The 27,887-nt window shown below is 36.6% G+C and overlaps 1 protein-coding gene across 1 annotated transcript in view; it reads right to left on the reverse strand.

Annotated features, from left to right (window-relative positions):
- Nucleotides 1–22,350, reverse strand: part of LNPK (lunapark, ER junction formation factor) — a 77,966-nt gene extending 55,616 nt beyond the window's left edge. The window contains exons 1-5 of the mRNA XM_007965421.3: nt 22,203–22,350; nt 15,946–16,034; nt 13,560–13,601; nt 12,616–12,803; nt 886–944 (exon numbers count right to left, since the gene is read on the reverse strand). Of these exons, the coding sequence (XP_007963612.3) occupies nt 886–944; nt 12,616–12,803; nt 13,560–13,601; nt 15,946–15,972 (316 nt within the window). The 5' untranslated portion in view covers nt 15,973–16,034; nt 22,203–22,350. The remainder of the gene's footprint in view (nt 1–885; nt 945–12,615; nt 12,804–13,559; nt 13,602–15,945; nt 16,035–22,202) is intronic.
- Between the last annotated feature and the right edge of the window lie 5,537 nt (nt 22,351–27,887).

A 27,887-nucleotide genomic window follows, 5' to 3' on the forward strand; every position in this document is an offset into this window, starting at 1 on the left:
CTAAAATGAGCAGAAGAGAAGAGAGGTTGTGAGTGAGGAGGGCAATTTGAAAATCATACATTAATATTTGTACAAACTTTATTTGGATCCTTAGTCAAACAAATAAAAATTTTTTAAAAGCAAATGATACTTATGAGATAACTGAAAAGTTAATATTTTTATATTTAATATTTTATGATATTAAGAATTCTTTTCTAGGTATGAAAATGGAGAGATACATTTGGGATATACTTCAAAATAATATATGGGGTGAAAAAATGGGTTGAGGTAAAAATGAAACAAGACTCTATAACAAACTAAGTTTTCCATAAAGATTAATTTAACAAATATAAATTCTCTTTATTTAAAAATGTTTGTTTTGGTTGGGCACCGTTGCTCCAGCCTGTAATCCTAGCACTTTGGGAGGCCGAGGCAGGTGGATTGCCTGAGCTCAGGAGTTCGAGACCAGCCTGGGCAACATGGCAAAACCCTGTCTCTATAAAAATACAAAACATTAGCTGGAAGTGGTGGCATGCACCTACTCTGGAGGCTGAGGCATGAGAATCGCTTGACCCGGGAGGCGGAGATTGCAAGGAGCCAAGATCATGCCATTGCACTCCAGTCTGAGCGACAGGCTCTTCCTATCCCCCTGACTCTGTCTCAAAAAAAAAAAAAAAAAAGGGTTTGTTTTGTGTAAAAAAAATCTAAATGAACAAGATAGAAATAACACAAATTAAAAACAGAACCATCTTGATTATTTATAACCTTCGTCATGCTTTATAATAAACAACTCTTCAATACTTACCACATCATCATTCCAAGATCATATTTTACAACCTGTCTTACCAGCACACTCTAAGATAGGTATTTTTAAAAACATTTATTAAAAATTGGAATTAAACTTACTATTTCTTTCTGTTCTCTTGGAAAAGAAGAAAATAAGTACTGTTCTTATGCTCCAGATGCTAAAGGGGAAGCAAAATTCCAAAACAAAAAACATCATTAGAAAAACCGAATTAGAAGCCATGTAAAATGAAAACATACCTTTCCAATTAGAGTTAGGTACATTGTTTCCCTTTATATATAGAAAACTAAAAAGCATTTAATTTCTGCCAGAGAACATCAGAACCTGTGCTTTCAAAGGAGGAGTTCTCAACCTAAAGTCCACAGACCTTCTGATGATCCCCTCAAATTGCAAAATTACCTCTGTGTGCATAAGTGCATTTCTCTGGAAAGATCATTGCTTTCATCAGTCTGAAAGGAATCTATGCACCCCTCAAAAGATTGAGAATATTAGAATCCCTTACTAAGTAAGCATTAATTCCAAAAACTTAATTTGTCTATTCCCACACATTAAGGAAAAATGCTTTCACAAATGTAAGAGCATTACACACATATAAGTTGCTACTCCTTCCCTATTATTTAACAATAGAGGGACAGTCTCTACTCTAAGAGATTAAGCTAGCTGGGGGAAAAATAAACAAAAACCTTACCTTCAAATAAATACTTCATAAGTAAAATTAGCTAAATATCTCCTTCCAAAGATTTTATAAGGATAATTCTTTAGGCCTTGCATTAGTAAGACATCAAATGAATTGAAAGAATTAAAAGAAACTAAATGAATAATCCTCATCACAAACTTATCAGGGTCATCTCCTAAATTCAATGTAAACGTAGCAAAATACCTCTTCTCCATAGAACCTGGCAGAAATAAGTACATAAGGCTGGGCACAGTGGCTCATGCCTATAATTCCAGCACTTTGGGAGGCTGAGGCAGGTGGATCTCCTGAGGTCAGGAGTTTGAGACCAGCCTGGCCAAATGGTGAAAACCCATCTCTACTGAACATACAAAAACTAGCCAGGCGTGATGGCACATGCCTGTAGTTCCAGTTACTTGGGAGGCTGAGGCAGGAGAATCACTTGAACCCAGGAGGCAGAGGTTGCAGTGAGCCAAGATCATGCCACTGCACTCCAGCCTGGGCGGCAGAGCAAGACTGCCTCAAAAAAAAAAAGGAAAAAAAAGAAAGCAGTATATAAACATTATTCATCATCTTAAAATATACATTGTGTCTCTTGTAAAAAAAAATCGATTGTACTGGAAATACCTTCAGAATATAAGTACGAAAATTAGTTCTTCACTCTGAAATACAGATTGCTATTTTGGGGAGTCAACCTGCAAGTAGTCACCAGTGATCCCTGTCCTTTGGTATTCACACCATTGTGTAGTCCTCTCTCACCAATGTTGGTCTGTGCGACCAACAGCATGGCAGAAGTGATAGTGTATCACTTCAAGATTAAGTTATAAAGGACTGCAATTTCCATTTTGGGCCTACTCTTTCACTTGTCTTTCTCTCTCCTGGATTAATTGCTCTGTGAGAAGACAGCTGTTATGATATGAGAACAGTCAAAGAAGTCAAGGAAAAGGTCCACGCAGTGAGGAAGAAAGAGCTGTGGTAAACACTCAGCAAAGAACTGATACCTGCTAATAGCTGCCTGTGTGAATTCAGAAGTAGATTAGGGAAAAATCAGCCAACATGAGTAAGACCACACCAGATATCTTGGGATTTGAATTCAGAACCCATTTTGGTGATGGCAAGACAATTAGCTTTGGCATGATTTATAAATTCCTGGATTATACAAAGAAAAAGGAAACTAAACATAAGCTTGCCAAAAAATAGCCTATATGGAAAGAAAAAGACTTCAAGGGAAAAGCAAAAGGAACACAAGAACAGAATGAAGTCAGGGGGATTGAAAATGCCATTGCTGATGATAGCAAAAAGAAATAGCAGTCTATTTCTATGTCTAGCAGTGAGCTGGAGATTTGATAACAGCAGAGGGAGTAAAGATCTGCAATGACTTTATCTACAGTGATTGGGTGGATTTAGTTAAGCCTTGAGATGACTGTGGCCCCTACCAACAGCTTAACTGCAATTTACCTAAGAACAAAAAATCCTGAGACAGAACTACCCAGCTAAACTGCTTTTAACATTCCTGATCCTCAAGAGCTGAGACATAATAAACATTTGTTGTTTTAAGCTACTAACTTTTCGGGCAATTTGTTACACAGGAATAGATAATACACTTTTTTTAATATTGTGATGACTTATTTTTGTGACATGAAAACACCAAATAACTAGCACCAGATTAATTACCTAAAAGTACAAAAAACACCAGGCTTTGTCCTTACCAAGAGAAGGGAGATAAGAGAATATAGGTTAAGCATAATGCCCATAACCCTCAAGGATCCCACAATAATAGAAAAGTCTCATATCACTTCTCCAGTGCAAACCCACTGAAATAGTAGCAGGCTGGAAGAGAAGACTTTTAAAAAGCATTCAGAGAAAGAAAACAGGTGGAAAAAAAGATGGAATTGCAGAGATAGTGGCTAGAATTCTGTAGGAAATGTATAAATTTTCTTAAATGAGTAGATACTTTTCAAAAAGCATATATAATTGTCAATGTGATTACTACAAAAATTGAAATATACTCTCTTCAAAATAAAACTCACTAAATCCTCTCTGTGGACAATAAACTCTTCCTCTGGTTTTTATCAGAATTCCTCCTGGATAACATGAGCTATCAAACAACAGACATTTCCATATGTCAAGTCTTCAAGACTTGAAAAGGTAAAACACATAGAATTTATTATTCTTTAGGGCTAAATTAAATGAAGTTCTTCGGTATTTTTTGTTATTTTTGTAGAGACAGGATCTCACCATGTTGCCCAGACTGGTCTTGGACTCCTGGCCTCAAGTGATACTCCTGCCTCAGCCTCCCAAAGTGCTGGGATTATAGGCATAAAACATCATGCCTAGCCCTTTTCTATTTTTAAATAAAATTTAGAAAAAGAACTAAAGTACTTCAGGACTCTGTTTTAGTTATCCCAACAAAGGTTTTGCTCTCCCAATAATTAAAAATAACTTACTAAAATATAGCAACATACTTTGTGAAGACATTGAAGATATTATGGATACTATTACTAACCTCTAGTTAGAGAATAGTGGCATAAGCTCCACTTCCCCCTTCTCTTCTTAAAAATAATCCAAACAAGGAGAACAAAAATAAAAATACAAACTCCTTCTCTGGTAAAATAGAGATATAACTAAAACTCAACCATCAGATTATGTGGAGGCACTCTCAAAAGCAATGGAGATTATTACACAGGGGCTCCAAAAAGTGGAAGCAAAACAAGAAAACTGCCTATTTCACAAAGAGGTAACAAGGTAAACTTTTCCAAGTGTAAAACTTAAAACCCACGTTTGTAACAATGAGAACAAGATGCACAGCTACAGGCAGAAGCTCCTCAGTTTGGTTCCAATAAAAAAAAGAGAGAAGGCAGAAATTAAAAAGAAATTACTCAGAAGTGCACTATTTACAAAGAATGTTCTGTTCCTATGGCAAGGGGGTTGGGGGGAAGTTTTGTATTGTGAAAGAAATACAATTGCCTAGCCCCACTGGCTGGGAAAAGATAACAGCTAAACAAATTCACACACAAAATCCTGAATCATAAGGAAAATTCTAGTTAGCCTGGAACACAGGAAGATATGCCTTCATACCAACACAACCTATAAATAACTGACCCAAAGTAAATGTATCACATAGTGAAAGGTTTTAATTAATTATAAAAACCAAAAGCCAAAAAAAAAAATGGTTTCAAAACAGACCAACTTCTTTCATATCAACAAACATTAAGTGGGCTAAACTCACTAAGGTAAAAGAAAAAGACCTCCACACTGTATCACCAGACAAAACCCAACTCTGTAATGTAAATGGATACATCTAAAACTAAGAGTCTTTTAAGGTTGAAAATAAAACCATAGACAAAGGTATAGCAGGCAAATGCAAACAAAACAAGGGTTGTGATCTTAAAACCCCAAAGGTCAAATTTTTTTAAAAAACCTTTAAACTAAAAAAAGGTCACATTATAAAGTTTAAAAAAAAAAAGTCATTCCTTTCCAAAAAACGTTGCTAGAGCAACTGAGCACATCCACAGGCAAAAACAAAAAACAAAAATTAAACCACCTCGACCTGAACCTTGATTAACTCGAAATGGATTATGAACTTAAATGTAAAAAAAAAAAAAAATTAAGGCATAGAAAAAAACGTAAGAGAAAACCTTCACAACCTGTAGCAAGGTAAAGTGGTCTCAGAATTGACAAGAAAAACACAATTAACAAAGGGAAAAACTGATAACTTGAACCTCATCAAAATTAAAAACTTTTGCTCTGCAGAAGACCCTGTTGGGAGAATGAAAAGACAATCTAAAGACTAGGGGTAAAAAAGCTGTAAACCATATATATCCAACAAAGAACTCTTTTTTGGTTTTTTTTTGTTTTTTTGTTTTGTTTTGTTTGAGACGGAGTGTAGCTCTGTTGCCCAGGCTGGAGTGCAGTGGGGTCTCGATTCACTGAAACCTCCACCTCCTGGGTTCAAGTGATTCTCCTGCCTCAGCCTCCTGAGTGGCTGGGATTACAGGCACGCGCCACTATGCCTGGCTAATTTTTGTATTTTTTGTAGAGACGAGGTTTACATATGTTGGTCAGGCTGGTCTTGAACTCTTGACTTCGTGATCCACCGGCCTCAGCCTCCCAAAGTGTTGGGATGACAGGCGTGAGCCGCTGTGCCCAGACAGAACTTTTATCTATAATATATAAAGAATTCTCAAAATTCAAGAGTAACAAAAACGAATAATCCAATTAGAAAACTGGACAAGTCATGAATAAACATTTTGCTGAAAAAGATACATATTAATGGCAAATAAGCACATGAAACATCCTCAGCCATTAGGAAAATAAAAATTAAAACCACAATGAGATATTGCTACATACCTATCAAAACAGTCAAAACAGAAAATAGTGATTAACACCAAATGCTGGCAAGGATGTAGAGAAACTAGATCACTCATACCCACCTAGTGGCAATGTAAAATGGTATATTTACTCTGAAAAAAAGTTTAGCAATTTCTTATAGAACTAACATGTACTCACTATATACTCCAGCATTTGCACCCTTGGGCATACACCCCAGAGAAATGACTTCTGTTCATATAAAAACCTGTACAAAATATTCATTGCAGGCTTACTTGTAATAGCAAGAACTGGAAACAATGCAAATGGTCTTCAGCAGGTGAATGGTTAAACTATGGTCCATTAACACCAGGGAATACTACTCAGAGAAAGAAAGGAACTATTGATACATCGAACAACTTGGATGAATCTCAAGAATATACTGAGCAAAAAACACCAATTTCAAAAGGTTACATACTATGTGATTCCACTTTGTAACATTCTGGAAATAACAAATTTGTGGAGATAGAAAACAGATTAACGGACGGCAGGGGTTAGGAATGGGGAAAGTGGAGGAAGACATGTATGGCTATAAAGGAGTAGCAAAAAGGAGCCTTGTGGTGATGGAACAGTTCTGGATCTGAATTGTGGGGTGGTTACACAAAGCTACAGGTGATAAAATTGCATAGAAATATAAAACCCACTCAAAGGAATTCATATAAAACTGATGAAATCTGAATAGGCTCCGTGGATTGAAGCAATGTCAATTTCCTGGGTGTGAAAGTTTACTACAGTAGTTCTCCCTTAAACTCAGTGATATGTTCCAAGATCCCCAGTGGATGCCTGAAACCATGAACAGTACCAAACCCAACATATACGAAGTTTGTTTCTATACATACATATCATGTAGGTATAGGGATTTAATTTATAAATTAGACAAAGTAAGAGATTAACAAAAATAACCAATAATAAAATAGAACAAGTATAACTATACTGCAATAAAAGTTATATGAATGTAGTCTCTCTTGAAAAACTAATATTTTCAGACTGCAACTGACCACAGTTAACTGAAACTGCAAAAGGCAAAACTGTGGATGAAGGAAAAACTACTGTATAGATGTTACCACTGGGGTAAGTTAGGTGAGGTACCTGCAACCTGCCTGTACATTTTTTTCTGCAACTTCCTGTAAACCTATAATTTTTTCAAAATTAAAAATTATTTTTAAAGGATGTGTTTACAATGAAGATATAACAGAAATACTCATGCAAAAAGCAAAGCATCAACATTCATAAAACAAAACTAAAAGAAATACAGAGAAAAGTAGAAATACATTTTTATTAAGATATAGAAGATCTATATAGCATAAGGTAGTTCTCATTGCTAATATTAAACTCTGTGTAACTGAAAAAAGAGAATATATCTTCAAATGTTCATGAAACACTTAAAAAATTGACCAAATAACATTCCACCAAAAAACTCAATAAATTTAAATCAGAAATATTTAAAATTCTCTGAAAGCAATACAATAAAACTAGAAATTATAACTAAGACAATAAATAAAAATATAAATATATATTTGCCATCCATAAATAACTCACAGATTATAACTCCCTCTAAAAAAATCCCATCTTGTAAATAACCAAAATAAATCACTATATATCAAGACCCATGGCATAAAACTAAAGCAGTGGTCAGAAAGTATCATAGTTTCAAACACATGTACAGTGCTATTATTTCAACAAATAAAGAATGAAAATAAAGAAAAGTTTTTGGATGCTTTTATAAAATGATCACAATACTGAAAGCAGAAATTTTTCTGGAATTCAAGAATGATTCAATGTTTAATATAATCCCTTCGTATCAAGAGAAGATGAAAAGTCATATGGAATCTCCATAGATAATGAATTGTATTTAACAACATTCAACAACCTTTCTTGATTTAAAAAAAAAAAACAAACTAAATACAGTAAGAATAGGTAGAAAATTCCTTAACATGATCAAATGTATCTGTCTCAATCCAAAAGTCAGAATAATGCCCAATGGTGAAACATCAGAAGAATTCCCAAAAAAACACATCAAGTATGTCCACTATTTTCTCTACAACACTGTCCTGTTAAGCTAACATAATTAGCCAAGAGAAAAAAAAATCAAAAATATCTAACAAGAAAAAATACCAAATGAAAGAAACAAAAGGAGGTGGTAAAATTATTGCTATTTACAGATTATATGACTGCATACTTGGAAACTCTCAAAGAATCAACCAAAAAAATTATTAGAAACAATAAGACTATTATTGCAGTTGAATATAAAATTGGTATAGAAAATCACTACATTCATATATACAATCAGTTGAGAAATAAAAATTCTTTGACTCACATTCATCGAAGCATTTGTTCTTTTCTGAATGAAATTAATGCTACTTGGACTACAGCATGTATTTTTGTTCAATAATATCTAATGACTTGAACTAAAAAAATATGTGTCCTAGCAGCAAATACTTGGAACTTCAATATAATAGAATCACACAGAGGACAGCCTCAACATTTTAAAACCTCAATATTCAGTGTTTCACTGTACTCAAACTAAAAATGCTAAAAGTTGAAATATAGCAGAATATCTCAATTCAATCAATATAACTAAACCTTCCTTACTTTGGGTAAAGAATTAACATTCTATAAACCTGGTGGTTTTTCACCAACCTTCATATTATACAACATTATTTTGTTACCTCTTTCGCCCTTTCTGCCAAACTTGTGTTCTTTTTCAAACAACCGTATCATAAGCCGAATCCAATTTATAAAAATGTTTTTAGATGAGATTTAGCAATATATAAATCTAACGATGAGCCGGGCATGGTGGCTCATGCCTGTAATACCAACACTTTGTGAGGCCGAGATGGGCAGATCACTTGAGGCTAAGAGTTCAAGACCAACCTGGTCAACATGCTGACACCCCATCTCTACTAAAACAAACAAACAAAAAAACACACAAAAATTAGACAGGAATGTAGTGAATGCCTATAATTCCCACTACTTAGAAGGCTGAGGCACGAGAGCCTGAGCCTGGGAGGCAGAGGATGTAGTGAGTCAAGATTTCGCCATTTCACTCCAGCCTGGGCAACAGAGTAAAAACTCTGTCTCAAAACAAAACAAAACAAAACAAAAAAACAAAAGCTAAAGTTGAATTGATATACAGGTCTTAATATTTATAACTATGTCGACTTCTTTGTCAGCTTATTTAACCACCAAAGACTTCAGCAAAAATTACCTTCATGTTTAGGCAAAATAGTAACAATGATTTATTTTGATGTAAAAAATAAGAATTGAGTACTTCTTGCTTTTGTTTTGTTTTTTTTGGGGGGGGGGGCATATAACTCAACACCATTTTTCCTTACAAATGTCTTCTTTATTATATATAAAAGCCTTATCTAAAAATTCCTTTTGAGGTTATTTCTGGGCCTGTCGCCCAGGTTGGAGTGCAGTGGCTTGACCTCAGCTCACTGTAAGCTCTCCCTCCCGAGGTTCATGCCATTCTCCTGCCTCAGCCTCCCAAGTAGCTGGGACTAAGGACCCCACCACCATGCTGGGCTAATTTTTTGTATTTTTAGTAGAGACAAGGTTTTACCGTGTTAGCCAGGATGGTCCCGATCTCCTAACCTCGTGATCCACCCACCTCGGCCTCCCAAAGTGCTGAGATTATAGGCGTGAGCCACCCCGCCTGGCTAAAAGACACTTGTGTTCTTATTAGTGTATCATGAAACAAACATTTAACTTTCTTCAAAAGGTTACAAATTATGTTTGTCAACCTAGCTGGATTGAGGAAATACCTAACATGTGCTACTTGTGGGGAGAGACAGGAGGCATGAAAATTATATAAGAACAAATCCCTATCCTTAAATGGCTTTCAATTTAAGTGGAGATACAAGAAGAGAAATAGGAATATGATCACCTTCCTCAATTCCCTTGCTTAAATTTCTTCCCCAACAACCCCACTTTGAGAGGCAAAAACAAACCAAATATGAAAATTATGGCTAACTCCTTTGGGAAGGTCAATATCTCATGATGATGATCAGTCTCTAAAATTACAGAGAATGACATGTCTAGAAAGTTAAAATTTATAAAAGTAAGGTATCCAGAAGTAAAAGTCTACAAGATTGCTTGTAGCATTAGTTAACACAGAAACAAAACTTAATGGTTGCTGACTTAGAAAATGAACCAACTCCCAAGGTAATGCATATTTGCCAGAATAATGCAGAAATACAAAATTGTAACTTCACCTAACTCAAACCTTCTCTCAATATGGTGTGTAGTCTTAATGACTCCTACAAAATAAATTCAGCACTTATGATTTAAGTTTCAGTAATACTTGAAAAGATCAGAGGGAGATAAATATACTATTGAATCTGAAAGGCAGAAAAACAAGTGGAATTATATTAAACTCCTCCATATTACATTCTGAAGTAAAAATATAATAAATTTCAAAGGATGTTATATAGAGTATTGATATTCTACCATAAAGAATAATTTTGGAATAGTTATACAATATATGCTCAGTCCTGATCCATGACCTTTCCAGTAAAAGCATTTGGGAAACTGGGAATGTGTAGACAGCAGTCACTTTTTACAGATATCAGGTAGATTTCTAAACTATATAATCAATGTAGACAGTGTTGAGCAAAACAACATACTTTATTGTCCCTTTTGCCTCTAAGTCTTTAAGTAAATCCGAGTCCAGACCTCAAAACTGTTTGCTATAATTTAGATATCTGATCGTCTAAACCTCATATTGAAATTTGTCCCCCAGTGTTGGAGGTGGGGCCTAATGGGAGGTGTGTGGGTCACGGGGGCGGATCTCATGAACAGATGAATGTCCTCCCTAGGGCATTGTGAGAGTTTGCCCTCTATTAGTTCCTGAGAGAGCTGGTTGTTAAAAAGAAACTGGCACCTCCCCTACCTCTTGCTTTCTCTCTCACCAAGTGATCTCTGCATATGCTGTCCCCCCGGTCACCTTCCGCCAGGAGTGAAGCAGCCTGAGGCCCTCACCAGATGCAGATGCTGGTGCCATACTTCTTGCACAGTCTACAGAACCATGAGCCAAATAAACCTCATTTCTTTATAAACCACCCAGCCTCAGGTATTCCTTTATAGCAACACTAACAAACTAAGACACTGTTTCCCAAAGAAAAAAGTCCAGGGATAAGCTCACATTGCACACAAAAGGCAACAATTCACGTTACACACATAAGAAAATGTCCTGTATTAAGTCTTCTTTCTTTTTACCACATCCACTTTCAAATTGTGCTTTATTTCATGCTTTTTTGATTGTCATCGATCAGAAGGACAATGTAATTCTTTGTTGGATAACCGGTCTTTGCTTCAAAAAGTGAAAAGCTCACTAAAATAGAAGCTACTACAGTTGAGAACGAGGTCACAAATATCAATGAGACAAAGTGAAAAACAGCTATGAAGCTAAACAAGCCAAGATATACTAGATGCAGGTGATGCAGAAAAATCAGAGCGACACAGTAAGGATTAGAAAGCTTCATACCCAAAATATCAGAAAGATTGAACTGAAGAAATTACATTTTTTAAAGAAATAAAGTTTTCCTGCTTCTAAAGAACAATTAGTATATAATTTATTTGCCTCCCAAAAAGCTTTTATGAATCATAATAGCAAATCTAAATCATAGTTTTTGGATAGCCATTATAATTAACACAGTAGAGTTCCCTATCAGACATTCCGTTACAACTAGATACAAGTCTTTTATGATCAAAAAAATTAATCTTTATATGGAAATAGATGTAAAGTGCATTTCTGAGTGTTTAAAAGTACTTAAATCAACTAAACATCTCATTCTACTTTGTAAATTGCTTTTCTCTCCTCTTATGAAAAAAGTATAAGGGAAACAAGGAAAAGGGGCTCACAATTATAAAATCCACTACTACTGGGATAAAAGCATTCCAAAAGATTTCAAAACGTGAAAACAAAGAAATTAGCAGACACAATTATTTTGCAATATTATGAAAGCACTCAATTTCAGCTCTTGTAGCTACATACAAACTTAAAATTTTACAAGCTTCAGGAGTTCCAATTTGAAAATATGCCCTGCACTAAAGACTAAACAAACACATTTTTTATAGTAGTACCCAGACTGAGGCAATGCCCCTATTAAATGCTCCCATCGCATTTTACACTTCTCTTTTATAACATTCATCATACTCATTACTTAATGTTTGCAGTCTAAGATATACAGTCAGAGAGTTTTGTATTTTTATGTACCATACACCATTATAATCCAAAGTCTAAACAATTGGTACCCATAAATACTTGTTGACTGAATAAACAAACTTTTTATCAAATTGTCTCCCAAAATTCTCAGTCATGATATACTTCTTATACAGTGCTATATTATAAAATATTTATAAAATAAGGGTCAATTGCTTTATAGCAGTGACTATACAGCAGTAAAAAGGAAAGAGAGTTGGGGTGAATGGAATACATTCAGAATAATTTGAGCAGTTATTCTTTTGGTTTTACAAACCCTGCCCCACTTGCCATTACTCCCCTAGGGGAGCATGGTCATCTACTAGAAAATCATAAAACATTGCCATATAGAGCAATTATTACTCATATTACCAGGTAATACTCCTCAGGTATATTGGATTACAAATGAAGGTTTAAAACAATTGTTCTACTATTTTTAAAAAATCTTTTCAAATTGTGAAAGAAATTCAAACTCAATCAGATATTACCATTTAATAATAAAGAGACTGAATATATATACTAGATATACATTAAGACTCTCTAGTCAGAAAAGGAAAAGATCAACAAAAAGAATAATTTACTTACATCAATGGAAAAGCAAAAAATGGGAGTGTCATGGCAAGTCTTGCTGTAAATTCATCAGGAAGATACCACAAATATACAATTAAGCATGTAAACAGATAGAGAACTGAGGAATACAGAATTAATCTTCCAACCCATAATTTTTGTAATCTCTGATTTTTTTCCCTAAATTCTTCCAATGCTTGAATTTCCTGTTAAGAGAAAATTATTCCCTGTTAGTAAATTTCAAACTTCATAAAGAAATTAAAATGTTAAAAAATGTTAACAGGAAAGATATTTAAGAAAAAACTCTTATTTAAAGTTCAATAAAGCATAATACTCTAACCTTTTAAAACAGAACATAATATGGAAAAGAAAACTAAAACTGAAGTTGAAAATTTATAATGCTTATTCTAACAAAGCAATTTTACAATGCAAAATTAATTACTATTTTTAAACTATCAAATTGGCAAAGATTCAGGGAATGAAATTGGTATCAGCAATAATATTTGTTGAGTCAAATAAGTAATAATTCCTCCTATAAAAGGCATTTTAAAAATCTGGCAATAAGAAAAAGAATTAATAAAAATTAAAACAGTAACCCATCTATTTATCACTCTCCATATTCCCAGAAAATCATTTTTTAAACTATATAAAAAGCTGTGAAAATTTTGTAGACTGATAAAAACTATTATACAGTATCTCATCTATTTTGTCCTACCTGTAACATTTATTTACACCACACTACAGATCTAATTTCATTCTAACTGGCTCTATTACTTGAAACAGACTTCTTAAGTCACTGATAGACTTTAGATTTTTTTGAGGTCACATAACACTAAAGTTCTCAGACTCACTCTATATCATTTCTCAATTCCCATACCAGATTTGGTCTCCAAAATAATATATACTACAATAATATTTAATACCTAAAATGAATTAAAATACCTTACAGCCAAAGAACATACCTTATCTATACTTTCTAGAACTTCTACAGTTGAAGGTTTTGTCTGTTATAGAAACAGAAACAAGAGACAGCATTAAAACATATCACAAACTTTTACGTTTTGATATAATCATTAAAAAACATTTATTTCAAAATTGAATTTTCTCAAATGTTATCAGGTAAATATGTATTCTTGTTTATAACTAAGATTTACTTAAATAAAAATTATAATTGCAAACAGAACTACGTAAGAGTAAAGAAATAAGCATTTCCCTACTTAACTTTTTATAATCCTAGAAACACTTTGAATTCTGATGGCTCAATTTTTACCATTCTTAACCTCAATAAAACACACTGTTATAGAAAGAAACAAATTTTGGCCAGGTACGGTGGCTCGCGCCTGCACTTTGGGAGGCCAAGGTGAGCGGATCACTTAGGGTCAGGAGTTTGAGACCAACCTGGTCAACATGGTTAAACGCCATCTCTACTAAAAATCCAAAAATTAGCTGGGCGTGGTGGCATGCGCTTGTAATCCCAGCTACTCAAGAGGCTCAGGCACGAGATTTGCTTAAACCCGGGAGCCAGACATTGCAGTGAGCTGAGATCACACCACTGCACTCTAGCCTGGGTGACAGAGCAAGACTGCATCTCAAAAAAATTTTTTAATTAAATTAAAAAATTTAAAACCCGCACATTTTCCTCCAAAAAAATTTCTTAGGAATGATTACTCAAAAGAATTAACACATTAAAAAAATTGACAGACTAAAAATAGTCTGATTGGCTATTGCTAAAAGTTCACTTAAGACTCTGGAGGTCAAAATCAACAGGCTATCTTCATTCTAAATTCCTAAAGTACTTTTTGAAGATCAGATTTTAAAAGGACATCTAAGAATACTTCATTATAGCAAAGCTTGTTTGCCAAAGGTATTTTTTATACATCTAGAATAAAAATCAGCCAAAATCACTCATAAAACACTTGAAAAAATATTTACCAATTACATACTCAACAATCCAAGAGGGTAATGAATATCAGGTCATTGTAGTTCCCATAAGAGTTGTTAACATTAGAGTTAACCATATGAAATTGACATTTTGCTAAGTCCAAGCAGTTGAATAGTGGCAATTTCATATGGTTCAACCTAATATGAAAGACAAAGCAAGAAGAGATAAATTTGATCCTTGGGCAGATTATTAAAAGGTCATAACAGGGTCAATATAATGCTGATCCAAAACAAGGCTGTTCCAGCAAGAGCCCAAAACCTAAGTTATGTACCAAGTATAGTTAGACTCTATTATTATGGTAATAAGGAGAAAAAAAAAATAAGTAGTTTATCCTAGACTACCTTATCTCCTCTTACATTTGAAAAGAGCATTTATATAATTTTTTTTTTTCTTTTATTTGAGACAGAGTCTAGCTCTGTCGCCCAGGCTGGAGTGCAGTGGCAAAATCTCGGCTCACTGCAACCTTCATCTTCTGGGTTCAAGCGATCCTGCCTCAGCCTCCCGAGTAGCTGGGATTACAGGCGCCCACCACCATGCCCAGCTAATTTCTGTATTTTTAGTAGAGACAGGGTTATATAATTTATACAATTCATATTTTCGAGCTGTAACTTTGAGATACTTCCTCTAAAAGCTTATCCAATAAAATCAAACTGAATTTCTAATTTTTTTTAACCTATAAATTCTAAAAGCACATGCAGTGTGACTTTAGTCAATATTTATGATAAGCTTCAAGTAAAAAGATACAGTGTGTAAGAAACAAATATTGTATAGAATACTTTTTTTTCTTTTTTTTAAGACAGAGTCTTGCTCTGTCACCCAGGCTGGAGTGCAGTGGCACAATCTCGGCTCACTGCAACCTCTGCCTCCTGGGTTCATTCTCCTGCCTCAGCCTCCCGAGTAGCTGAGATTATAGGTTCACACCACTACGCCGAGCTAATTTTTGTATTTTTAGTGGAGACAGGGTTTCACCATGTTGGCCAGGCTGGTCTCGAACTCCTGAACTCATGATCTGCCCACCTCGGCCTCCCAAAGTGCTGGGATTACAGGCGTGAGCCACTGCACCCGGCCTAGAGTACTTATTTTCAACTACCTTTCAAATAAGCTTGAAACTTAGGAAGTATAAGAAAACAAGATAGCCATTTGCACACAAATACAGAAATACAGAAATAAAAATAATTCATACATCCAAATGAAATGATTCTGTTACACAGAGGCATTGGACACCTACAGAACAAGTGGAAGTATCAAAATAAAAAATAGAAAAGTAATTCAAAAGAGAAGAAAAAAAGTTAAGGAAAACAGCAAACTACTATTCAGGGCTATAATGAAAGGAGACTTTCACAAATAGCTTTATGTGACACTTTTATATTAGACTCAAGAACTAGCTGTAAAGAAAAGTACCTTACCCTCCATCGAGAAAATAATCCACCCATCTTTTATTTGTAGAAACTGGGCACAATGATAAATATCATCAATTGTCCAAAGGAATTCACAGCTAGAAATAAAGCAAATATTTAAAATGTTAAGTTAAACACACAGCATACCCACTATAGATGTTGCAATACTGCCTAAAAAATGTTATGAAATATTAATTTCTTTGGACTCCACATATATGGAATTTGATATCAGACAGTTATTGGGATAGAGTCTATCTTTTTTTATTATTATTATTTTTTGAGATGGAGTCTGTGTTGCCCACGCTAGAGTGCAGAGGCGAGATCTCACCTCATTGCAACTTCCGCCTCCCAGGTTAAGTGATTCTTGTGCCTCAGCCTCCTGAGTAGCTGGGACTACAGGTGTGCACCACTACGCCTGGCTAATTTTATATTCTTGATAGAGACAGAGTTTTGCTATGTTGGCCAGGCTGGTCTTGAACTCCTGGCCTCAAGTGATCTGCCCACCTCGGCCTCCCAAAGTGCTGGGATTACAGGCGTGAGTCATCGCACACTGCCAAGTCCACCATTTAAAAATCCATTCTTCAAAACCAGAACAGATTTAAAAGTGAAAATTAAGTTTGAAAAGCTTTTCAAATGATAATGAAGTTTAGAAATGTATTTTGTTTAGAAATGTACTTTGCTATTTTCTATTCTTTAAAATATGTTCTCTATGTTGTTCTGGGAACAAAGTTTTACCATACTACTTTCATACTATATACTTAAATAAAATCATTTCTACCATCCAGCTGTCTCCCAACTAAAGTAGTTATCTGGAGTAGGAGTGTTTTACAATGTTTAGAATATAACCTTACAAGTAATAAGAGAAAGCCGCAACCAAGTTATTAATAAGAAAATAAGGATTACAAGGCTATCTGTGACCTTCAGCAAATCACTTAATGATTCTGAGCCTTAATTTTATTTACTCTAAATTACAGTTAATAATACCACCACTTTCTCATAGGATAGTCTTTAGTATTACCATCTCACAGATAAGAAAACTAAGTGAAAAGAGGTTTAGTGATTTGTCCAATAGCTCAGAAGAAATATGGCCTAGAGTCCCTTTATCTTCAGATTTCTAGCCTCTATTACTAAACACTACTGTTCAATGCCCAAATACACATTTCTCCCTAACATTGTGTACAAGTCCCTGAAGCTAGTTGACCTTCAATTCAGCTAGCTCTATAACCACTTCTTTTAGTTGTTTTTCTATGACTCAAATGTTTTATAACAGACTCAACAATATTATATTCTAAATCAACTTACTGGACAATGATTATGTAAATTTTTATTCTTTTAAGTTGAATTGTTAAAAGTATAATTTCAAACTGACATATTTTAACCAGGTTACAGTTAGATACTTGCCAATGTATAAAACTACTTCTTTTCCACCCCCAAAAAGGTTACCTATGTCTTATTTCTCACATTTTTTAACTGTAAACGTAAACACAAAATAATACCAGTATCAAGTAAGAACACTCACTCCGCAAAATTATTTATATACCATAACTAGCATAAGGCATAGCTATCTTGGAGTTTCTTAGAAAAGTAACAAAGAGCTTAACTGTAAAATACTTTTACTCACAAAGTAATTTTTAAGGACAGAAACACCTATAATCTGTCCTGAAAAACTCTAAAGTTTATAACTATAATGAATGTTTCAAGTCATATTTAAGTTGCAAGCTAAATGTTATTAATCATTTAGTATTTTCTAAAATGTGGTTGTAGAAAATCCAGGAACTTTCATGAATTACACTATAAATTTCTATCTGAATCATGACAGTAAGTAAATCTAAAAACCCTCTTGAGATGCTAAAAATAATTACCAAAAAGGTGGATGGAGGGAGTAGATTCATATGAATCACTTGTTATTCTCAAAATACACATCATTCCACTATTCTGGAACTAGTGTATGGTGTCTAGCAGTGTTCTGCACACAACCAACCTACATATTTTCAAGTAGAATTACATCATTACATCCTTCAATGTCAAGTTTCACACACTGAGACTATGATCAGAATTTTTAATATTTGAAACTAATGACAACAACAATATCAAACAACAGTATCAGTTAAACACTTAGTAAGTACTTCATTTCTAGCGGCCCTAAAACAAATGCTCTGTGTGTGTGTGTGTGTGTGTGTGTACATTTTTTTTTGAGACAGAGTCTCACTGACACCCAGGCTGGAGTGCAGTGGTGAGATCTTGGCTCACTACAACCTCCATCTCCAGGGTTAAAGCAATTCTCCCACCTCAGTCTCCAAAGGCGTAGCTGGGACTACAGGCACTCACCACCACACCCGGCTAATTTTTTTTTTTTTTTTTGATAGAGACAGGGATTTCACCTTGTTGGCCAGGTTGGTCTCGAACTCCTGGCCTCAAGTGATCTGCCCACCTTGGTCTCTCAAAGTGCTGGGGATTATAGGTGTGAGCCACCACGCCCAGCCCAAATGCTTTATATTAATTTTAGCATTTAGATACTACTATCCCTCCATTTTAAAAATGAGAAATCTAAGAGAAGTGGTGTGCTAAGTAATATCCCAAAGACAGTAAGCAGCAGAGCCAAACATAGTATTTTAGTTTTGATTTTTTAAGCACCCAGCTATTACCAATAACACAAAATCAGAAATAAAGTCTGCTTTGTATAGATTAGATTGGAATATTTATATGTAAAATATATGAAAGCACCTCTGACATTATCAAATAGTTGGTAAACAAATCTACTGATTTGAAAAGTGAGTAATAAGCACACGAAACAGTATTAGTACAATGTATCGTGTAACCCAATTCCTTTATTTGATTACATTTGAGTGTTTAAATCTGCATTAAAGAGAAGTTAAATGATTTGCAAAATCATGTAGCTCCAGCTAGGGACAGAACTGGTACTAGAAGTCTGCAAGCACAGCCTTTACTTGTTTACTGCATATCAATTTTAAAGTAAGTACAATATGAAATACATGCATAATATCACTATACCAATTTTGACAATTATTTGCTTAAAGAATTGTTTTGGTATTAATGAAACAATCTACATCTTAGCCTCTAAGACCCCAGAAGCAAGGGATTATGCTGTTAAATTTGTACTCTAAAACAATATTAGAGTGACAGTCATTAAATGCCATATCCAGGCTTTCAGGTTCATAATCAAAGAAACGGTCAACCTGCACTAGCAATTTTTCTATCAAATTCCGATATTAAAGGAACTGATTTACTGTGATGCACATGTAATAAGTGGTACTTTCTAACAGACGTGAAAACATAACAAAATTAAACAATTAAATCAAATATTGCTCCATAGCTTTAATTTCAGACCTCTTCTGTATTCAACCACTGGTTCTTTCCTTTCCACGCAAATATCTTAACTCCAAGTCCTGTGGCCCACCACTTACTGTGCAATTTTGGACATATCAGTTACTTAACCTATCTGCTACTCAATTTCCTCATCTGTAAAAGAGGGATAGTTAAGGACCCTCTTAAATGTTGAAAGACTTAAATGACATAATGTATTCTAAACTATTTACAACAGTGCTTGGCACACAGTGATTGCTCAATACAAACTGTTTTTACTGCTGTGGTTGTTGCTATTTTCTAATCCATCTCTCCTTTCTTTCAAATACATGGAAAATATATGGGAACCGAATAACCCTTGCATTTCCTTCTGAGGCATAAATCAGTTCACTTGTCCTGGATTGGACAGATGGTTCAACCTCAAGTGACTTTTCTCCAAGAACTCTCCCATGAACATGTACAGAGCGTTTCTTTCCACTCTGGTCTGATACCACAACAGGACCTGTCATGACCTTAAGAGATGGGTGCATCTAAGTGTGTTTTTCTTTTTGTTGAGACTGAGTCTCACTCTGTCTGCTGCCCAGGCTGGAGTGCAGTGGCATAATCTCAGCTCACTGCAACCACTGCCACCTGGGTTCAAGTGATTCTCCTGCCTCAGCCTCCCATGTAGCTGGGATTACAGGTGTGTGCCACCACTCTCGGCTAATTTTTGTGTTTTTAGTAGAGACAGGGTTTCACCATGTTGCCCTGGCTGGTCTCGAACTCATGACCTCAAGTGATCCGCCTGCCTTGGCCTCCCAAAGTGCTGAGATTACAGGCGTGAGCAACCCCATCTGACCTAAATGTGTTTTTCAATGAACAATACTGTCAACCACCTTATTTGAATGTTTTCTACTAATGGCTATTTACACTCAGGTTTGGGTGTCAGAATTTTAAATCTTGGGAAATGTTTTTCTTAAATTTTCACCTCACTCCAAGACACATTAAAATAATGTAATAAAATAGATCTGGATTCAAAATATGGCTCAATCACTTACTAGCTATGCAGTCTTGGGCAGATTACTTAAACTTTCCAAGCCTCAGTTATTGCATCTGCAAAATGGTAAAAATATCTACACTTCACAGAATTGTTGTATAAATTAAATGAAATTATGTATCATTTGGCACAATGTACAACACATAGTAACTGCTTATAAATTGTAGCCATTATTATTACCAGAAAACACACCTAGTATTTATATGGAACACATTTCTTTCCAACTTCTTATAAAGAAAGCACCTATTTCATAATTCTAAAATGGGAAAATTATATCACAGTTTGTATTTTTACTAAAATAGATTGCTCTCATTTTCTCTAGTATAAGAAATAGAGCAAAAAATTCTGTAGACTCTGCCATTAAATAATCTTGTAGGCCTTTGAAGAAAACAGCAAAGGAAGTTTTATGTTTATCAAATTCCAAAGTTAAATATAAGCTATTTAATCACCATCAACAGTACCTCCATAACATACTGTACTATACAATTGAAGAGCAAAGGTGATTTGTTCTAGAACTCTAACTTTCAAATGTCCTAACTGAAAAGACAATTCTGAAATAGCCCAAGCCACATTTATTGCTCCTCAAAAAAAAAATTAATGAAAAGAAGTACATCTCTATTATATATTAAGCCCTCTTAATATATAATGATTAAGTGCTTGCCTTCATGGTAAGTCAATTTTCATCTGAACTAAATACCACCAAAAAATTACTATTTGATTATAAATATTTCTATATGAAATCATATATTTTTAATAGCCATATAACTCCTCCTTTTCTTGTATTTTCTTGTTTATATGTTATAATATATAAACACTATATAAGTTTATTAACAGCATTACTGAGCTGATCTCAATAGATAACAGAAAACCTTAAAATTCTAATTTTAAACGCACCACTCCTGTTTAAGAAAATGTGTTAAAAGTCAACTTGGTCTTCTGGGGGCTGCTGAGGAAAAGAGATTAGCATTCCCTACCAGTTTGAACATATTCCTGAAACCAAGCTTACTCACACCCACCAAACCGTTGTTGAATAGAGTCCATTTTGTCAATGCTGACACCCAAGAAAACAGTAGACACCAAGCAACACACACTGGAGGCCAAGTGGGAAAAGCAGAACATGGAAAACTCAGTGACTCACGGATCTTGCTTAGCACTGTGAGAGCACCATCAGCAAGGCTGAGTTGACCAATTCCAACTCTTTCTCAATCCGCAACTATGAACTGATGGAATTTAGATTTGTTTTTCTCCTCCTGCCACGCCTCTGACACTATGCATCTTCGCCCTTCCCGTCCGCCCCACAGCCCACCATCCCTGGAATAAGGACAATGGTTGGAGAGCCTCTTCTCTAAGTAGCACGTACTCCACGCCCACACGCTAGAGCCCGGCAGCATGACACTGACAGTTTTCAGTCCGTTCTGGTCTTTCCAACTCTTGGAGCCTTCACACAACTCAGAAAAAGAAGACGCGGACAGAACGCTCAAAGCGGATAGCTGAGCGTAGGAAATGCTAGTTTGGGACCTTCTGACCTCTTTGCCCCACCTGTGTCGAGGTAAGCTCGACACAGGTGGGCCAAAGAGCTGGGGCTCAAGCCAGTCACTACCTGGAATCTCCCAGAATCAAGCTGGAGAAACTACCAGCCCTAGAGGGGAAAAAAGGCTTTCGAGACTCCAGCACCACCACTGCCAGTGTGCTGGGAAATCCAGGGAACAAGGCGGCGAGCCTGGGTCAGCGCGCACCACCGCGCAGCCTGACCAGCAGCCGCCGCAGAGCTCTAGGCCACTTGGCAGGAGGCGGGGGCACCAAGGAGAGGCAAGCGGGGAACCCGCAGCTTATTTCCCAGGGGCACAGCTCAGCATGCCTCCCCACTGCAGAGCCCCCCCAACTGCCCTCGCCTTGAGCGTTTTACCTGCAAGTAGCGGGCGCAGCCCGGCCCAGGCGTCCACCCCCGCCAGTCTCGGCCGCCACCGCGCAGCCTGCCTCCAGAACAAGCAGCAGCCGCCACTGACAAGAGAGACAGGCCCAGCCAACTCCTTCCCATCAAACCCCGCGCTCCCGCCGCTCGCCAATTGGCGCCGCGGCCGGCGCGCGCCGCTCCCCTGTCACGTGACCCTACCCGGGGCTGGCAGTTGTTGGGGCAGGTCGGGCGGGAGGCTAGGAGCCTGTGTCTGTGGCCTCCGCAGGCAGCGTAGGCTGCTCGTTGTCGTGTGGCAGTCATGTACTGCAATTTATTATTACTCTTAGAATATAGTTATTTCTTACTCTTCCGCTGCCTGCTTTCCTTTTAAAGCCTGTTCTGCCGTCTCGCTGGAGAAGGAAACCCACTGAAACTGGTCCTGGTGGTCTCAGACCGCCGCGCGAGCGAAGAGTGGGGAGGACAAAGGTTGGGAAGTTGAGGATGGAGATGGGTGCATCTGGAAGGGAGTCCGTCCTGAGGAGTCCCCCATCAGCTGTCAGCCAGCCGGCAGCAGAGCAAGTTAAGAGTACACAGCTCCGAAGAAGCCAGTTCCCAACCAAGCCAGTGGAGAAAAGTCAGCCTGGCCCCCAGGAGTGCTTGAGTCTCTGTCACTCATGGACGTCAAAAAGGGTCATTTGATGACTGGATGCTTACCTCACCGGTGTGAGGTAAGCTTCAAACGCCATATCATGTTGCTTTAAAACCTGCGGGTAACAGCATAAGCTGAGTTTTCTATCTTAGAACTCTTAACCCCAAGAACACTCTTGACAGGTCCTGATAAGTGGACCCACAAAAAACCACCCAGGCTGTATTTGACTCGGATTTGAAACGCTGCCTAAACGGTATTAAGTTTCCTCCTCAACTGGAAAAGACAAATAACATGATACCCGAATGAGAAAAATACTAGATGTGCACACAGTAATGTGTGAGCAGGGAAACTTCAGCGAAGGTTTTTATCATGCTTTACCCCATTTATGTGCTTTACCCCGTGTGCAAACATTTTTCATGGTTTTTTTTGTATTTACATACACAAAAAAAGTTTCGATGATTTTTAAAGAGTATAATAATTTTAATATGTTACATTTAAACTTTGACAATGCAAACAGGTTGTCAAGAGAAGAAGCTGAACATTGTCTGGTTGGTAAGAAAATTTATACTAGAAGCTACCACGTAATTCACTGTGGAATTTGCTTGCCCTAATTGCCTAAATATTTAGTTACAGTTCTGTACAGTTGAAAGGATGAGGGGAAGGGAACTACAGTTTAGTGTGTTACTGTGGATCAGGCACTTTCCAAATGTAGAAGAAAATGAACAGAAACATTTCACTTGTTTTGATATGGAAATTTAGCCATTTTGTTTTTCAGTTTTTGCTGTTGCAAAGTATTAAAGTCCTGTGCAGTTTTACAAATACATCTCACCTCAGAAAGATTTCCTTTCCTAAGAAGACTGGTAAGAATGGCTTTCCACTTGCCAGTAATGTGTCCTCTGGTTTCAACTGAGCCATCAATGTCTGTACTCCAGCCTGGGCTACCAAGCGATACCCCACCTCTAAAAAAAAAAAAAAAAGGTAGCGAGGGGACAGAGAAGAGCCAGTTGGATGCACGAAATTCCAAATACCTAATCCTGAGATAAAATTCCCTAGGCAATTGCTCTACCAAGAGTAGAGATCTGACCTGGCAAAAGAATGGAGATAAGTATTTAATCATTAACTCTTTTAATCCTCCCAACAACCTTTTAAGTATAGTATCATTTTTCAAATGAGGAAACAAATGTAGAAAGATTATGTACACTGTTGAAGGTAACACTAAACCATTGCCTCCTTTATATCCTTTATAGAAGAGTTCATCAAGCAAATAAAGTGAGGGAAAGACATTACAAGCAGAGAAATCAACATACACGTATTGTGGCTGGACTTCAGGCTACAGCGTGGTTCCAAATATTTATTGACAAGGCCCCATGTTAAGTGTCGAGGATACAGAGATAAATAAACCATTTGTCCTAAAGCAGCTGACACTAGTGAGAGAAACCTTAAAAAAAAAAATACAATGCAGACTAAGACTATATAAGTGCTGTGATAGAGGCTAATGTTCACGGTATTGGAAAATGATAAGAAAACAGCAGTCGGAGAGGATGTGGGAAAGCCAGTGAAGGTGCTGCTTTAGCAGAGTCCAAATGTCAAGAGTTACCCCCTGCTAACCCTGAAATTGTTCTGGGATATGGTTTAAAGAAGTGAAATCCAAAGAACAACAGAGAAGAACAGCAGAGAATACTTGGAGAGAGGAAACAAATTGCTCTAACCAATGGAGTTTTAAATGGTCTAGTTTAACAAATAGGTTGAATTTATCTAGGTGCTATGAGAACTTACATAAGTGGCATTCATTGGTCTGGTCAGAGAGGTTAGGTAAGGCTTCTTTGAGGAAGTCACACTAGCATGAAAGATGAGAAACTGAAAAAGGGAGAGTGGGACACAGAGGGAATATCATGTGTAAAGCCTTTTTGTCAGGAGGGAACACTGCAAGCCTGAGGGACTGAAAGGAGGCTATTGTGGCTAGAGCCTAGGTTGCAGGGAGAAAGTGCACCAGTTTGAAGCTGGAGACCGGACCAAGCAGAGTCTTATTGGCCATATTAAGAACTGTAATCTTAAAAAGAGAGGGGGAGGGTATTTGACATGATCAGATCTGTGTTTTGAAAAGGTCATTCCAGCTGCAGTGTGGGAACACAAGCAGAGTCAACACTGGATTAATTAAATCTATGAATGGTGTTAGTGTTGGTAGGCATCCAAGTGGATTGGGGTAGGAACAAGGAGATGGACAGAAGTGGGGGAAATGGAACAATAGGAAGTAAAGTGGGACATCTTGGTGATGGATTCAAATATCATGGGATGGGATGGGGACTGAGGGAGAGGGACGAGTCAGATGACTCAATTTCTAGCAGACCCAGTGGGTGGATAATAATGCCATCATTGAGATATGGAGGACACTGGAAGAGAGCCAGGTTTGGGGGAAGAGGGTAATTTCAATTTGAACACGTTGCGTTTAACATATTTTTGTGACTTCCAGGGAAGATGTAAACATTGGATCTTTAGGTCTGCAGCACTGGGCTGGAGAAAAAAATATATATTATCGTTTGCAATTTGTTATTTTCTGCAGGGTACTTATTTTTTCAAAATACAGATATCTTTATTGTAAATAAGATGTTTTGTTTTTAAACATATTTAGAAGCACTTGAACCCGGGAGGCAGACGGTTGCAGTGAGCCGAGATGGCACCATTGCACTCCAGCCTGGGCAACAAGAGCAAAACTCAGTCTCAAAAAAAAATAAATATATTGAGAACAAAATTTTAAAAGTGAGTCTCTAGAGCAGTTTCCCAGACTTCTCTGAGAGTCACCAGGGTCCCTTATCAAAAACTCAAATTCTCAGGCCCATCCCCTAGAGGTTCTGATTTCACTTGTCTGGTATAGGGGACCTGGAAATGTGAATTTTTAACAAATGCCACTGGAGATTCTTCTTATTGCTGAGTTTCTCTGGGAAGTGGTATGCCAGTGCCAGAGGCTACCTGCATAAGAGTCACCACAGTGCTTATTGAAATATAGATTCTCGGGTCCTGCAGACTAAATCTCTAGGGATAGAAGGGTTGTGAGGAATGGAAAAAGGAATATGGTACCATGTCAAGTGGTCCAAAACCTCACCTTTCATCTTTGACAGAGGTGTTCTGAGCTTCCCACTGGGCAGCCCAGAAGAAAGTGGATGTCTCTTGCTGGGTGATGCATATTTAGACAGCAGGCAGCCTTCACAAGCTGCAATAATAACAGCTAATAGGCCTCCTGCCCTGTCCACTGAAATGGGACTCAGCTCACTTAGATAGTCTCTTTTTCCACCTTCCCTATCAAGGCCCATTGTTCCCTCCTGGCCCCCAAATCTTTTTCAATGTTATTTCCAGCACCCTGTCTTTCTGCTCTTGGTTCAGGTGTTTTTCAGCCAATCTCTGTGGCCAGAGCTGGGAGAGGAATTGGGTCAAATGCTATGTTTCAGTCTTGACAAGGCTTTTTTGTTCCTAAGAACCAACTTTGGAAGTGTTTTTAAAGACTGAGCTGTGTCAGGGAGGAAAAACTTTTCCTCTGCTCTCTTATGTTTCCTCTTTGGGGGCCTACAAATTAAAACAACAAAGATAGCAAGAGAAAAAAAAAAGCATTTAATTACATATGTAAACACACACAGAGCAAGCAAGAAAGAAAGAGAAATTCACAAATAACTGTGACCCTAGATGGTTAGAATTTGGAGCTTATATATCATCTTAATAGGGGACGAAGAAGGGCAGAGAGGCCTTTCTAGGAGAGTAAATGACTTCTTCAAAGGAAGTGAGGGAGAGAGAAAGCATTGAGAGAAAACAAAACACTTTTTGGAAAGACAAACGGACTTTTAGGAGAATAGATGGAAGATATAGTTTTGTAGCAATGTCTGGGTGTAGTGCAGATGTCTCCTCTCTGAGAAGAAAATATTAAGAGTTGCTCCCCAGGAGGGGATTTATAACAATTTAGTTATTTGAGGAGACTTTGCTTTTAGGCATATAAGGGATTTCGGGAACTCAAGTGCCTTCAGCTCAAAATAACTTTCATGCCATGGTAGCTTATTCTGAATCCCTTTAATTATTTGTTCTCCTTGTAGTCTTGCTATAGCAATTACAAGTCTCTGTGAGACACTGTAGATGTTTTTGAATAGAGGAAGAATCAGAATGTATGAAGAAAAAAATTATTAGAATGATTTGTTGGTGATGGCAAGCATACAGAAAAGTTTCTAAAACTAAAGTATACTATTTAGCACAATAACACAAACACTTATGTAAACCCATATGGGCCAAAGTAGAACATTCAACACTCCAAAAGGCCCCAATGTGCTCCTTCCCTTACAACCTTCAAGTGCCTAGAGATGGCCACATCGTGATTATTACCGTATTTACTTTCTTGTTTTTCTTTCTAGTTTTACTGCCTAATTACTTATCCTTAAGCAATATTATTTTTTATCTCTATGTAAATGGAATCACAGAGTAAGTTTTTCATTTACATGTCTTGAACTTTTTTGATCAATCTATGTCTTTAAGATTTCCCATGTTGATATGGCTGTAGTTTATTGATTTTCATTGCTGTAGGTTACTATATTGCATTGGTGTATCATAATTTATTCTACTGCTGATGGACATATAGGCTACTTCCAGCTTTAGGCTATTATAAGCAATGCTGCTCTGAAAGTTTGTGTAAACACACACACACGTACACTTTAAGTACTCTTTAAGTACGTGTGTGTGTGTGTGTGTGTAAATATATATATATTTATATATATTCTGGAGCATATAAACACAGATTTCCCTGGAGCCTTTACCTTGGTATATAATTCATGGTTTGTAGAGAATGTATATATTAATATATTCAGTTTTACAAGATCGTGCCAAAATTTTCCACAATGATTGTACCAATTTATATAACCAACAACAAATACAAAAGTTTCTGTTGCTCTACATCCTCACCAACACTTGCTATTGTCAGACATTTTAATTTTTATTACTCTAATGAATGTGTAATGCCATTTTATTGTGACTCTATTTTGCGTTGCCCTGATTTTTAATGAAGAATAGCCCCTTTT

This window comes from Chlorocebus sabaeus, chromosome 10 (assembly GCF_047675955.1).
Source record: "Chlorocebus sabaeus isolate Y175 chromosome 10, mChlSab1.0.hap1, whole genome shotgun sequence".
Taxonomy (NCBI): domain Eukaryota; kingdom Metazoa; phylum Chordata; class Mammalia; order Primates; family Cercopithecidae; genus Chlorocebus; species Chlorocebus sabaeus.